This window comes from Eulemur rufifrons, chromosome 27, assembly GCF_041146395.1.
Source record: "Eulemur rufifrons isolate Redbay chromosome 27, OSU_ERuf_1, whole genome shotgun sequence".
In the NCBI taxonomy this organism is placed as follows: Eukaryota; Metazoa; Chordata; class Mammalia; order Primates; family Lemuridae; genus Eulemur; species Eulemur rufifrons.
Window position 1 is genome coordinate 28,426,848 of NC_091009.1, and position 15,172 is coordinate 28,442,019.

The 15,172-nt window shown below is 55.2% G+C and overlaps 1 protein-coding gene across 1 annotated transcript in view; it reads right to left on the minus strand.

Annotated features, from left to right (window-relative positions):
* TMCC2 (transmembrane and coiled-coil domain family 2) overlaps positions 1-15,172 on the minus strand; it is a 38,707-nt gene that overhangs the window by 13,485 nt on the left and 10,050 nt on the right. Inside the window, exon 2 of the mRNA XM_069459514.1 lies at positions 13,960-14,496. Coding sequence (XP_069315615.1) covers positions 13,960-14,496 — 537 coding nt within the window. The remainder of the gene's footprint in view (positions 1-13,959; positions 14,497-15,172) is intronic.

Here is a 15,172-nt window from a genome sequence, read left to right on the forward strand (position 1 = left end):
TCTGAATCGCTGCTCAAAGACGACCTGGATTTTGCTCCCACTTGAGCCTACAAGGGACTCAGGGCTTAAATACTGAGGGTCGACATGGGTCACGCTGATGGGGCCGTCCCAAGCTCAAGAAGGTGAGAAGAGATAAGGGCCCAGTGCTATCTCTGGGGGCCAGTGCCAGGGCTTGCAGCCAAAGTCACCAAGATCAGGAGTCCCCACACCCTGGGCTCATGGAAACTGTACAAACATTTGTGGTGGCCGATGACTTGGAGTTTGTGAGGACAGAAGCCGGGCACAGGCACAATACACAGGTCCTGATTTCTGGAGCCAGCGCTGACCTGGAGGGCCAGAGAACACTTCCGGAAGCTTCCCACTTCTATAAATGATCTCCCTCCTGTGGGACTCGATCTTTCTACCGTGCACCCAGCACTGTTCTTGCAAAGCAGTTAACTGTAAGGAAGGCAGGGATCAGATCTTACATTTATTTGGAGCTTTCACTGTGCCGAGCATAAGACTGACCTCCCTTAACATTACATTGTCGAATGACTCAATGGCCTAACTCATTTAGCTGCAATGAAAGACAGTCCATCTGCCACAGCTCTGTCCTAGGTACAAAGACATTCCTTCCCTGCCCGCTCCTTTCTAGGCCCCACCAAGCTAAAATTTTTAACCTTTTCTTAAAAGCAAAAAAGCAGGAAGAAGAAGAGAAGGTGATGGTAGCAGGAGACAGCGGTGGGGAGGGCTGGGTGAGCCCCGGGGCCCTCTCTGTGCAGGAGGTCTTACTCCCCAGGCTTCCGCCATCACGAAGGCTCAGAAGCAGCAGACAGAGGTGCCTACCAGGCCACACTGACCCTTGGGAGAGTCACCCCCGACCCCAGGCACCTGGCATCTCCCTGACAGGAGGTTTCAGCTCCACTCCAGGAGCAACTTAGCCGTCAGCACAATAACCAACAGCAGGAAAAGGGGGGGTCAGGGGTGAACCAGCAGTCCGCCAAGAGAAAAGAAACAAATAGGAGGCAGGGGGATGTCTGCGAGGCAAGCTAGCAGGACAGAGAGCCCTTTCCCTCTCGGTCTGTTCTTGTCCTTGTATGTGAGACGTGTTCCCAAATGTGCCAAGGATGCACAGAGCCCCAGGCACGGTGGCAATGGCGGGAAAGGCGACATGGAGCCCTGGGTGTTAGACTCACATCCACCCTTGTTCTGCCACCTTGCTCGAGACAGCTTGGGCTCTGAGGCTGTTTCCACAGGCGCAATGGGAGGAGTGTGTAGAGTGGGGCAGCGGATGGGTGTGTCTGGCAGGAAGATGTCCCACCGCTGGGTGCCCAGGGCTCTGGATAAGCCTTACAGTGGCCCCGAGTGCTTGGGAGTCAGCAGACCCGGCCTGAACCCTCACCCTGCCATCGCCACTCCGCAGCCCCCAGCCCCGTCCCTGCTGCTTCACAACCGCAGCCTGTGAGGAGGCGGGTGCACTTGCAAAGCAGCAGCCCGCACAAAGGGGACTCAGGGAATGACACTGGTGGCCTTGGGAGACAGGGGAGAGGGTGAATGAGCTGAGCCTCGGAAACTTCTCTGCAGCCGAGTCTGTTCTCCTGGCTGCAGATGGTACGTGCGACCACTATCTCCCAGGGCCCTGTGCAAACGCCAGGCACATCGTAGGTTTCATCAAACAGGAGCCTGGTCTCGAGGTCCCCTCACCGCATGTGTATGTGCACACACGCACCCCCCACAGTATTCCAGATGGCATCTGGAAGACTTGGCCTGGGACAGAAAAACCCAGAAAAGCCGCTGCCACAGGGAGCCAAGTTGAGAGAGCGGCAGGCAGAGGCGGGAAGAGCCGCCTCGATTGCTAAAGCAGCAGGCCCTGAAACGACAGGGACTGCAAAGCAACCCTTCTGCAAAGACAAGTAGCCGCCGGGTATGTGCCATCATGTGCACTTCCTCATCGGTCTTGGCCATCCCCCGCTGCCACCTCCTCTTGGGCCTGGCTGAGATGGAGGCCACATCCCAGTGAGGAGGGGCGGTCACCACCGGCAATGCACAGGGCAGGGCGCTGAGCTGAGGCCGGGGGTCTCTGGTCTCTTTGCACCCCTCCAAGTTGAGCCTGAGTTCGCAGTGACAGACAGGCTCTTGTCGTCCTAAAAGGGTGTACTAGAGGGAAGCCCGGGTCCTGGGCATAGGCTCTGCCCTCTGCACATCCAGAAGGTCTCAGCCCTCTCTTTTCCTGGGTTTCCCTTAGTTTAGTTCCCCATCCCCCATATCCTTCTTCCTCTTCCCTTAATTTCTATGCCATGCCCGTTCTTTCTTTAATAGCCTTTAAATATTAAATTTTTTATTTTCTCTTCCTTTGCTTTATTATTCTTCAGTTCTCTGCCACCCCATTTTTAAAAATCTCTCCCCACTTCCTTTTCTTCCTTAAAAAAAAAAAAAAGCTCAAACCACACATTTTGAAGGGTGGGAAACCTGAGAAGTCATAGGTTTAAGGAGCAAAGAACAACGCTGAAAAGTAGTTAAATTTAGCAGCTTAGAACGCAAAGTGAGGCCTTAAAAAGTCTCAGGCCCCAAATGTACTGTGAACATCTCCTAGCGAGGATTCCTCCTTGGAAGGCTGTCGGCGTCTCTAATGTTCGCCACGCCCACTGGACATGGGGCTCTGGGAAGCGGTCATTATTCAGAGGTCCCTCCCCCAATGCTCACCTTGAGACCCAGCCAGAAGGTGCATCTTCTTAGAAACACATTACCAAAGAGCCCTCAGGGAAATGCTAGAGGAAGGTTAATATTCTTCAGCGTGGCCGGGCATGGTGGCTCATGCCTGTAATCCTAGCACTCTGGGAGGCCGAAGTGGGAGGATGGCTTGGGCTCAGGAGTTCGAGACCAGCCTGAGCAAGAGCGAGACCCCATCTCTACTAAAAATAGAAAAATTATCTGGGCAGCTACTGGGGAGGCTGAGGCAGGAGGATCATTAGAGCCCAGGAGTTTGAGGTTGCAGTGAGCTATGGTCATACCACTGCACTCTAGCCAGGCAACAGAACCAGTCTCTGTCTCAAAAGAAAGGGTACTATTCTTCAGCGGGAACTACAGCAACCAAGGCGGGCATGTTTCCTGGGAACACGTGGAGAGGCGCCACCACACGGGCTGGAACAGGAGACGGAATGGCGGGAGTGCAGCCGGCTGCACGCACACAGCTGCTTCTGGGGTGGGGGGCGAGGGGACCTTCTCTCCTGCTGGTCCGTTGCTGATCTAATGCCACAGACACAGCTGTTTAGGGAGTCTTTCCTGGGCACGGGCAGCAGCCAAGATACCGGGCAGTGGAGAAAACTACTTCCCTAGGCCACTTTTAGGCAAATCAAAATTTGAACCAGGCAGGTAGAAAAGACGGACGATTTCACACCTTTACAGTCACTCTGTCGCCCCGGAGGAGATGCTGGGAGCAGACCCAAGAGAAAGTGACCCAGAGAACCACCGGCATCTTAAAATTTTTGGACAATTTTTAGGAAACAGAATGTCCTCCGCCCCACCCTACTTGCCGAGAATAATTTAGAATGACTCCTTTAACAAAAGCAGAGGACTGAAACACAGGACTCTTGGGCCATCCTGCTGACTCGAGGGCTCGGGGCGTACCAGGCGCTGACGTGATTAGAGGAGAAACGTGTGTGTGCGACATTCTGCTAACCGTAGCAGGCTGTTCGCCCGTGGATGCCAGGAAGGTTTTCAAAGGGACACGACCGGCAACATCCTGGGGCACCCGCCCATGATGGCACCGAGCCCCTGAGAAGGCAGTAGACAGGCACGGGGCCCAGGTTATATTTGGGTCTCAAGCTGCCTTCTCAGACTGCGAGGAAACCTTATATAATGAAGCTGATATGACAGCGCGCTCGTCTTTCCAGGGCAGGGTTCGCCTTTCCGGCTGCCCATAGGAGGCCTCCTGGTCACAGTATCCCCCTGGATCTGATTTAGCTTTTGCTGAGCATGCTGAATTATTCACCAGCTACGGATACGGCCTGGCTCTGGGGTCCCAGGGGTGGGATATCTGGAGGGCTGCGAGGAGGAAAGGGCTGGAGTGAGAACTCCCAGAATCAGACTTAGGGGAAAGTCAAAAAGGACAAAGCGAGCAGGGAGCAGGGGGCCTCTGCGTTGGCCTCTGGAGGGCTTGGGAAACAGAGGCTGGCGGGGGCCAAGAGCGGCAACACCCCAGCACTTGTCCCTGAAGAGAGAAGGCAGGGGGAGAAGGTTACTGTCCCCAGAAACTGCACTCATCCCCTGGCCCCCCACCGAAGCTCAGGGGGGCCCAGAAGAAACGCGGAGGGGTACGTGCATTCGCTGGCTGCCACTTCAGAGCCCTCTGTCCCGCGGGGCACAAACAGAGAGAGCCCAGACTTCGCCTATGAAAGCAAGAGGCGGAGGCAGGCTTCGGGTTAATGTTACTGTATTTCCACTGTCTCACCTGGCAGCGGAGGAGACTGGGGTCACGTTTCTCATCTCAGGGATGTGGCAGATCCCGGGAAGAATACGCTGGGTAGCCGGGGAGACCTGAGCCAACTGCCATGACCATGCCCACGGCACCCTGCCGGCTCCTCACCGTCTGGCACCTGACGGCAGGGCGCCTCTCTTGCTGCTGACGGCAATCAGCGACACGGAGGGCTGACACCCGAACCTTCCTCCTGGGCAGCGCCGGACTCCCAGGGAGCCGAGGCTGAGGGAGCAGGGCGGGGACCCGGCTGGCGTCTCTCACCTGTGTCTGGGCTGGCATTGTCTCAGCCCTGGGCGGGGGCTACAGAGAGCATCGGACAGGGAGCTTGTCTCCCACAAATAGGGCCTGAGGTTAGGGACAAGGGGTGTAAGAGGGCGTGACCTCAGGTCTTGGCCAGGTAACTTGGAAATTATCTACTTTCACCCCCTGTATCATGGGGAATTCTGGACTCCCAGAAGCCAGAGCTAATCTGAAGAGCACTGGGCACTTTCAATCTAGAAAGAGCCAGTGGGTGTCAGCAGGGAAAAAATGAATAAAGGCTAATTCTGGAGGCCAGTTGCTGGCTGATTCTCTTCTTTTTTTTTTTTTTTTTTTGTTGAGACAAGTCTCACTCTGTTTCCTGGGCTGGAGTGCCATGGTGTCAGCCTAGCTCACAGCACCTCAAAGTCCTGGGCTCAAGCGATCCTCCTGATCCTCCTGCCTCAGCTTCCCGAGTAGCTGGAACTACAGGCATGCAGCACCATGCCCGGCTAATTTTTTTCTATATATATTTTTAGTTGTCCATATAATTTCTTTCTATTTTTAGTAGAGACGGGGTCTCGCTCTTGCTCAGGCTGGTCTCAAACTCCTGACCTCAAGCCATTCTCCTGCTTCGGCCTCCCAGAGCGCTAGGATTACAGGCATGAGCCACCGCGCCCGGCCCTGATTCTCTTCTGAAAGTCAAGAGGATGCTGCTGTTTATGGTCTCTGGTGCCAGAGCTTTAGATAAGGAGCAGAGGCCTCATTGTTTGGCCCCTCTCCTCATTGGACAGGGCCCTACACGGCAAGGGGCTTCTCCGCAACAGGAGGAATTTGAATCAGACTCCAGGGAGAAATCTTGGCTCTATAGGTGCACCAGAACTACGGCTGTGGAGGAGCCCCAAAGCCTCTGGGAATAGGGGCTTTTAATGGCTAGGACAAGGAGCAACAGTTCATGCCAATCACAGAGCTGCCCTGCCCCGGCCTGGCGAGCGGCCGGCAGCATGGGCACAGCCTCAGAAGGCTCAGAGGAACAGAGAAGGGACGAGGAGACGAGGCGGGGTGCGGGAGGGAGCACGGGAGCCAGCTGCCCTCCCCCGCTTCTGAGTGTGGGGGCAGTGCGTGCAGGTGGGTGGCTGTGTGACTCGGAACGTGGATGCATCTGAGTGAACAGGCCAAGTGACCCAGCTGGGCCCAGGAGCAGGACCCCTTCGGCCTTGCATGGGACCGGGCCTACGGGCTCAGACACGTCAGGGCCCCCATGGCTGAGCGATGATGTTTGGGAACCTCTCAGCAGAGCGGCCCCACCCACTTCTGAACCAGCAGACTCCCAGACACAAACATACCAGGGCCCCTGGGCAGCTGCCAAGATCTCAGTCTTCTTGGCAAGAGCCAGGGGCTGAGGGCGGCCCTCGCTCGTCATCCCTCCGAGTAAACAGGGGTGCCTGTTTATGCCAGGGCGGAGAAGAAATCTTGCTGTTGGGCATATCTGGAGGGGACTGAGAGGAAAGCAAGGCCAGAGTCTGCTCTGATTTAGGTGATGAGCCGGACTGCACTGCTTTCCCCGTCTGGCGCCTGCCGATAACACCTCCAGGACAGGTCAGGACGTGCTCTCTCCAGCCTCCCCACTTCACCCCGAAGCTCCAAGCTCGTCTGGGGAGCTCTTGGCCCCCTCCCTCCCTGCCTGCCCTCAGAGCCAGGAGCAGCAGGCTGGCCTCTCAGTAGGATCCTGTCCCCAAGCACCTCCATGCAGTCACCTAAGGCTGTCCAGACGCCCTCCTGGCTCTTCCCCAAGCTGCTCCTCAGCCACGCTGGGCACAGGAGGGGAAGAGGTGAGCGGGGCAGGGGCCAGCCCAGCAGAGCTGGCTGTAAACCCAGCACCCCTGCACCATCCCCTTCCTGACCCCCTCCAGCTGGGTGCATCTTGCACAAGCCCAGGGTGGGCAAGGCTGGGCAGGGAGCATGGGGACAGCTGGGGAGAGGTCCTGAAGAAGGCCGAGGGGGAACACTGACGCCCAGCCAGACACGGGAGACACGAGAGAAAGGGAATACAACCCACCGACCCTACATTTTCCATGAACTGCTGTTCAGCAAAATAAAAAAAAAGGCAGGGGACCCGTCTGCTTTCTGAGGAGTCAGGTGGCCCAACTCCATCTCCAATGCACATCCGACAAGTGGCTCTTCCTCCAGCCTCCAGGGCCCGTGTTTCCCGGAGGTTATGGCAACACACAGATGGGGAAACGGATGTCGCCTGCATTCTCTATGCACCTGCCAGGGCCCCAGTGCGCCAACAAGTGACAATTTTTTCCCCACTTATAGATGTAAGACAGAGAAGATGGTTACCTTTCTCAGTGTCACACACACAGTAGAAAGCAGAACCTCAAGGCTGAGAAGACAATTATTTGGTTGTATTTACAGGGAAATGATTGAAAGGACAACCTCAGAAATAGCTAACTGGATCTCGCGGGAACAAATGATGGCCAAACCACCATTGCCAAGGCTGAGCTGCTTCCCTGGACTGTGAGTCCTTATCCGTCCCCGTCACACCCTGCTCCCTTTGGGGATCAGGGTGCCCTACCTTCTCAGGGTGGGGGCTGGGGTGAGCCTCTCCAGGACACCTGAGGAACTTCAGCTGCCTCCAGGGTATTGCAGTAACTCAAGCCCAACAGGGCCCACTCTGGTCCGAGAGCCAGCTGGTGAGTTGCTAAACAATGGCAAGGGGTGTGGGGAGTGGGGGAGGCTTATGAATTAAAAATAGATGCTAGTAATCTCCAGGGAGCTTGCAGAGAACATGTGGGGCTGTGTTTACTCGGGAGAGAAGAATACCTCCTATTCATGCCCAGGGACCCGGGCGGAACCACCCCGGCTTCCCACACCAACCAATGGCCTCCGGGTCTGGGGGAGTCAGCTGACAGAGCAGGCTTTACTGCCGGCTGGAAGACCCCTTTCCTCTAGGATGAGGAAGCAGCTCTCTCCTCAGGACCCCCAGGGCCACACCCATCCTGGAGGGACAGCTCCAGGACAGGAAAGCCACGCACCTGAAGTGGACATGGCAGCCAAGAGATAAGGTCATCCTCCTCGGGCTGAGGCAAACCAGCCCCCTATGGATGCTGCATAAAATGGTCCTTAGCTGTTTCGGTGACATCAGATCTCAGCTGGGTCTTGGGGACAGACCAGGAACACAGGATCTAGTCTCCTCTCCACCAAGACCTAGCTGGGTGCCCTCGGCAAGCAGTGTGTTGATGCCTCTAGGCCTCAGTCTATTCACCTGTAAAATGGAGATGATAATACCTGTTCTGCCAACTTCACAGGTACATTGTTAAGATGAACCATGCTCCCTCTGGGAGGCCGAGGCGGGTGGATTGCTCAAGGTCAGGAGTTCGAGACCAGCCTGAGCGAGACCCCGTCTCTACTAAAAATAGAAAGACATTATATGGACACCTAAAAATCTATATAGAAAAAATTAGCCGGGCATAGTGGCGCATGCCTGTAGTCCCAGCTACTTGGGAGGCTGAGGCAGTAGGATCGCTTAAGCCCAGGAGTTTGAGGTTGCTGTGAGCTAAGCTGACGCCACGGCACTCACTCTAGCCTGGGCAACAAAGTGAGACTCTGTCTCAACAAAAAAAAAAAAAAAAAAAAAAAAAAAAGATGAACCATGCTCCAAACATGGTTGGAACATGGATCTGTTCCAAACAGATCAATACATGTTCCAAAGCTGAAAGTTCTAAATAAGGATATATAACAGTCACAGGAACAACCATTTCCCCCATTATCACCCTGAACCCCGGGAACCATCCCCCACTCAGGTCACCCAAGAGTCTCTGGGCCTGGTCTTTCACAGGTGGCAAGAAGAGAATCCCCCTTCCCCTCCACATGTCTTGGGGACGGTGTGAAGACCAAATGCCGGCCACATGGAGAAGCCACACAGAGAAGCTCCCAGATGATGCGCCTGCCTGGCACCCCCCGGGCCCCTGCATTCCCAGCCAGCAAACACTGACAACCCTTTGCCAGCGCCCACGGGGGCCCACGGCCCACCCCAGCCCCTGTGCCTGCTCGGGCAGCCAGACCTCCTCCGGGGAGCCCCAGGCCACCAGAGGCCACGCAGTTCACATTTTCTCTCCTCCTAAAATAGCCACAGGATTTTTCTAATTTGATCTTTCAAATGTACTGACTGACTCACCTGTGAGAGGTGGGCCTGGCTGCTGCTGCACGCGGGGTGTGCGCTCCTGGAGGGCTGAACACCCTGGTTCATTCTGCCGGGCTTCTCCATCTCTGCATCTCACAAAGCCACGCTCCCCTTCTAGCCGACGCACCCGGAGCTCACTCTAAGAACAGACTTCTCCCCAGTGCAGGCGAGGCTTGCAAATGGTCCAGTCCCATCATTTTAAATACTATCTATATGCTGACAACTCCCAAATTTATGCCTCCAGCTTGGATCTCTCCCCGGGACTCCAGACTTGTACATCTGACTGCTTACTTGGCATTCCCATGTGGAGGTTTAATAGCCATCTCAAACTTAATGTACCCAAAACCCAGCTCTAATTTATGCCCCCACAGCCCTTGCCAGACACCTGTTCTATTTGCCATCTTCCTCCACTCGGTTCATGGCAATTTTTTCTCTCCAGCTGCTGGGCCAAAACCCTGTAAGCCGTCTCTGACTTCTCCCCCTCCGCCATGCCCGACCCAATCCATCAGAAACCTCTGTGGCTCGATCTCGGAAGCCAATCCAGAATCCAGCCGCTTCTCCCCACCTCCACCACTCCCACCACCACCTCACCCCCGGAGCATTTCAACAGCTTCTGAACTAGACTCCCTGCTCACACCCCGGCTCACAGTCTATTCACACGGCAGCCAGAGTGATCTTCTTCAAAGGCATTATTCATCCATACAAAACCTTCCAATGACTTCCCATCTCACCAGGGAAAAATAAAATCAGAAATCCTTTTCCTATGGGCAACGTATGTAACCTGCAATTCTGTATCCCCCATAACAATAAGATGAAAAAAAAAAAAAAAAAAAAGAAATCCTTTTCCTGGCCTCCAGGCCCTGTGCGATCTGCAGTCCCCCCCCTACTCCCTCCCCACCCCCCCACTCCCTGTCCACCCCTCTGATTCTCTCCTACACTCTCCATCATGTTCACGCAACTCCAATCACCCTGACCTTCTTTCTTGCAGGTTCCTTGAATACCCTGAACACATTCCTACCTCAGGGCCTTTGCACTTACTGGGCTGCCCACCTGAAACACTCTTCCCCAGCTATCCACAGTTCACTCCCCCACACTATCAGAGAGGTCTTTTCTGACCAACCTGACAAAATAGCACACCTACCCCCACCCCTCTCTATCCTCTCAGCCTGCTTTTATTTTGCTTCTTAGCACTCATCACCTAATATATTACATAGTCGTTTATTTAATGGCCGTCTCTTCCCACTAGATGTAAACTCTATGAGGGTAGGGGCTTTGCTTTCATTCACTGCTGTATCTCCGATGCCTAGAATAGTGCCTGGCACGTAGTAGATGCTCAATAAATATTTGTTGAATGAAGGGGAGGCAGGGCGGCAGGGAGGTGCACAGTGACAATGTTGCCCACTGCGCCGTTAAAGAAGGGAAGAGGCAGCCACTGACCAGGGAAGGCTCTGCTCCCGACAGATGGACATAACCCCCTGTGGAAAGTCCTTTCTTCTTGAAGAAACCTAGAACCAACGTCATTTGTGGACCATATGAAATGATTCAACATCTAGTGGTGAGAAACTGCTGGAAAATCATCCCTCAGGGTAATGATGATGTCAAATTGTGGTCTGAGGTTGCTCGGTGTGGAGTCCGCTGGAGGTTGGGCCCCACCACTGACGGCCGCCAGCTGGCACACGCAAGGCAGCGTGGCACGGCGAAGTGAGCACTGGCCCTGGGGTCAGGAAACCCAGGTTCTGGCCCCAGCCCCATCACTGAAGAGCTATGTGGCCTGGGACAAGTCATGTCCCCTTTTTGGAATCTATTTCCTATCTCAAAAACTGGGATATCACCGTCTGGCTTACCCACCTCACAGGATCGCTTTAATGAATTCCCGAAGCAATGTCTACAAATGCACTTCCTCAGCTGCAAAAGCGCAAAACCAAACCTGAGCTGCCACGCGGTGCCAGGCATACGGCACACACACAAATGTTTGTGGAATGAACAAACTCCCAAACGTTTGCAAATGTCAAGATGCACAAGAACTGAGGAAACCGTCTGTGTTGACGGGAGCACAATTCTAAACCGTGTGTGTGGAGAGGTAGCTGCTCTGCTGATAATTTATGGTAAAAACAACTCCATACCGGCGTTTCCCTTGGAATCCTGATGCTAGAAAACCCACCGGGCCTCGCATCCCCCAAAAGTAGGACTGTCTGGTCATCCATCATCTCTTCTACTCTCACTTCCTTTCCCTGGGGCTGTCTTCTCCTTCATCCGCCCTCCTACTAGACCTTCCAGACTCTTCCTTCCAGGGCAGACAGGCTGCCTCCTACCCACAGTGGCACTTGGCCCCCTGCAGGCTCCTATTGCAGCTCCACATGGCCTGGGGCCCTCGTTAATGGCAGAGACCCTTGTCACTCTCTCCCCACATTGCACGCACTCTGGAGGTAGGACCAGCATTCTGCTGGGCTCAGTGTTGCTTCAGCAGTGTCACCCCTCACCCTCCTCGCCCTCGTGGACGAGCCTGGCCACCTCTGAGGTCCCTGCTGCTGCACGCTCCCCTCTGCCCTCCCCGCTGACCACTGTCCTGGGGAATTTCAACGTCATGTGAACAGCCCGTCTGACAACCTAACCTCTTAGCAGTTGCTCTTTCACATTCATTGTCTTCCCATCCATTCCTTGTCTGCCACGCTCTGTAACTATACTCTAACCCTTACTTCCCTACCCAACCCCCCGCACCTCAAACGCCAATGCCCTCTCTCCTGTCCCTCTCACTCCTCCTGACTCTCAAGGCACCTGCTCCCTGGGGCCTTAAAATCCCCCAAACCCTTTTCTCCACAGTCATCAGCCTTCTGCCATCCCCACCTCCTTCTCTGCCAGCCAAGATGTCAAGGTCCAACCCTTGGGGCATCCTCTGACCCAAACACCTTTGTCACCCCTGACCTTTCAACATGCCCACCCAGCAACCCCCAGCCCCGGATCCGTCTGACACCCCTTCAGCTCTGCCCCTATCCCCTGGCTGCTTTAGACCACCAGAGGGAAAACAAACCGCAACCCCAGGGGTGCTGCCGTGCGAACCTCTGCACAGCACCAGGTGGGTCACCACGTGCCCCTCCTCAGAGCCGTGCTGGGCCCCAAGCTGAACTTTGTTCCCCTCTCAGGCCAGCTCTCCCCCTCCCCCACTACTCTCTCTCAATAAACAGTCACACCTTTGGCTCTTTCCCCACAGAGACTGAATGTCAAGTAAGAACTCATTTCCGGGCCCAGAGGTGACTCTCTTTGTGACCAAGGGCAGCGCTGACACCCTCTCAATGAGAATGCCCTTCCTCATCGCCACCTGCGACCTCCCCCTTCTAGGGCCCTCTCCTGCCCACATGGGGACATGCTCAAGTCCTTCTCATCTTGGAAAACCCAACAAAAACCAGAGGCCCCAACCTATGTCCTCCTGTCCTCGCCCTTCCCAGCCAAGCTGCACGAGCTGCCCCCACCCCCGGCATCTCCTCAGTCCACTGGAACTGGCCCTGGACGCGGTTTCCAACAACCCCACGGCTTGAGACGCCTACGCTCATTTCCACACCCAGACCTGAGCACCGCCACTGCCGCGCTTCATTCTGTCGTGACTTCCTCCTCCCAGTTCCTTTCTCCTCTCGCTCCAGCATCACCTCTTCTACACACCCGGCTGCCCCCTCGAAGGCCCCTGGGGCTTGGCCTGTCCCTTACATGTCAGCTGGATCTGTCCTTGGCCTCCTTCTCACTTAACACACGCCCCTTTGAGGATCTCACCCATGCCCACAATTCCAACCTCTGCTCCGACTCCCAGAGCACCAGCCCCGGCCTCGACCTCGACCCCATAAGCCCGACTGCCAGTTGGTCCTCCCTAGCTGGACGGCTCCCCAAGGCACCTGCAATTCAACAGGTACAAAAGTGAACTCATCTTTTTCCCTCCAAAACATGTTCCTTCTCCTGTGATTCCTCAGCGAGAGAATTCCCCGTCCCTAACGCTGCTAAGCCAAAAACCTCAGAATCTCCTCTACTCCTCCCCACGCTTTGCCCCTGTCTACGTTCTTACCTGGTACTACTGATTCTCACTCCCAGATGTCTTCTGAACTTGTCTCTCCCTCTCCGTCCCCTTGCTACAGCCTACACTACTGCACTAGCTCCAAAAATGGTTTCCTTGACTCCAGCTCTGCGCTCCCTTCCCCCTCTATCATCTACACTGCGGCCCTAACACCCTTTGATAGCTTCACGCTTCACGCTCAACGTGGCAAGTCTTTTGTGATCTGACCTCTGCCTACCTGTCAGTCCCCAGAAGCGCTGAATGCTCCAACCACAATGACCCCCAGTAACCCCGAGCACCAGCTTGCTTGCATTCACACACGCTACACCCTCCCCCAGGTCTCCCCTGGCTAAATTATACTCCTCCTTCAAGAGGCAGCTCAATGGTTTCCTCCAGCAGGTCCTTGCCGGCTCCCCTCCCCTCTCAGTCCACTCTCCCTCGAAGCTCCCAGAGCCTGTCCCATAGCCTTGCCACCCTTTGGCACTAAGTTCATCAAGTGCCAAACTAGCTTTTCTCCTTCCCAAACAAGCAGCCTTCACAGACTCTTCCCCACCTTCTTTGGTTGGTAGTAATAGTAAAAATGATACCATGCCAGGCTCTACTCCAAGTATTTTATAAATATTAACTCATTTAATCCTACAACAACTCTACAATCGTTATCCCCATTTTAATTGGTGAAACAAAGATGTCAAGTGACTGACCCAGCCAGTAAGTGGCAGAACGAGAGCTCGTTCCAGTCTGTGCTCTACACTACGACACTTACTGCCTCTTGATAGTATGTTTAAGGGGAACAGCCGAAATTAGTATCACCCTGAGCAAAATGTTATTTCGAAACACAAACTCCTAAGCAAACAAAAATTAGCCATTTGGGGGATCGTCTCTTGTTTGGGGCCTAATTATACCTCTGGCTGCTTCAACCAGGACAGATCACTCTGCAGGTGGCAAAGTGCCAGTACCGACCAAGGATGCCCCCAGCTCAGCTCCCCAGGTCTCGGCAAATGGCCCTTACCCCTGAGCCGCCCCTACCTGAGAGGCCCACCTCACCTTGTCTCCGATGCCCTCGGCCTCCTCGGCCAGGAGGTACACGTTGCCGCCATCGGCCAGCAGCAGGGCGGTGTCGGTGGTGGAGGAGGAGCGGGGACGGCACTGGTGCTGGTGCAGGATGGCGGCCAGGCTGCTGTCCTGGGGGGCCTTGCGCAGCAGGTGGGGGCTGCCGCGCTGGGGCTCCAGGGAGCTGCTCTTGGTGCGCCGGCTGCTGCCCCCGCTGCCACCCCCGCTGCTGCTGTGCAGGCTGGCGCCCCGCTTAATGGAGGGCCGGGAGCGGATCTGCTGCAGCACGCGGTTGAAGGCGGTGGGCCGGGCGGGCAGATCGTGCAGGGACACGGCATAGGACACGCGGTGCATCTCCGGGGAGCGCTCCTTCTCGTCCGGGGAGTCATGATCGGACATGCCCTGCTGCTGCTGCTGCTGCTGGGGATCCTGAGACGTCTGGTGCTCCCTCTCCCGCGACCGGCGGCGGCTGTGGAACAGGTGCTTCAGGCCGTGGCCAAACATGGAGCCCTCCGAGAGCTGCTGGATTTTCTTAAGGGGGAAGAGATGAAGAACCCTGGTGAGCAGAAAGCTCTTGGATGCCTAGCTGGGTGAGGGGGAAGGTGAACGGTCTGCCCAGCATGGCTACCACAGCTATCTGAACCTGCAAGATCCCTAGAGGTGGCCTGTCATGCCTAAAAGGTCAGCTTGTAAAAAGGTGGCAACCCACACCTATCCTTTCATTCCCAAAGAAATGCACCCCCACTGTTTCCCACAGGACATTCCGAATAAAACGTGGGTTCAGGGTTTCTAGGAAACATGCCCTCAGGGCTACAGTCTAGGGCCTAGTGGCACGCAGGCAGTACTTGGCTCATGGGACTGGATGGTCTAGACTAATCTCTCCCCCCACAACCCCTCAGTCCTTTCCTCCTTCCAAGTTAGACCGTCCTTCAAGCTGCACTGGCTCATTCAGACCACCAAGCATCCATTCCAAAGATGCCTCACTGAAGCGCTCCTTGGGAAAATCAAGGTCATCCAATTGGGTTATGCCATGGTAGCAGACACCACTAACTGCCTACCCAATGTCCATTTCCGTTTCTGTCTTACCAACCAAACTGCAAGGACTTAATTCACCTTGCTAAAAATTCCTGCTTCACCAGACTCCCTTGCAGCTAGGGGTAGCCACATGATGCAGTTTTGGCCAATGAAAAAAAAGCAAGGTGAGGGT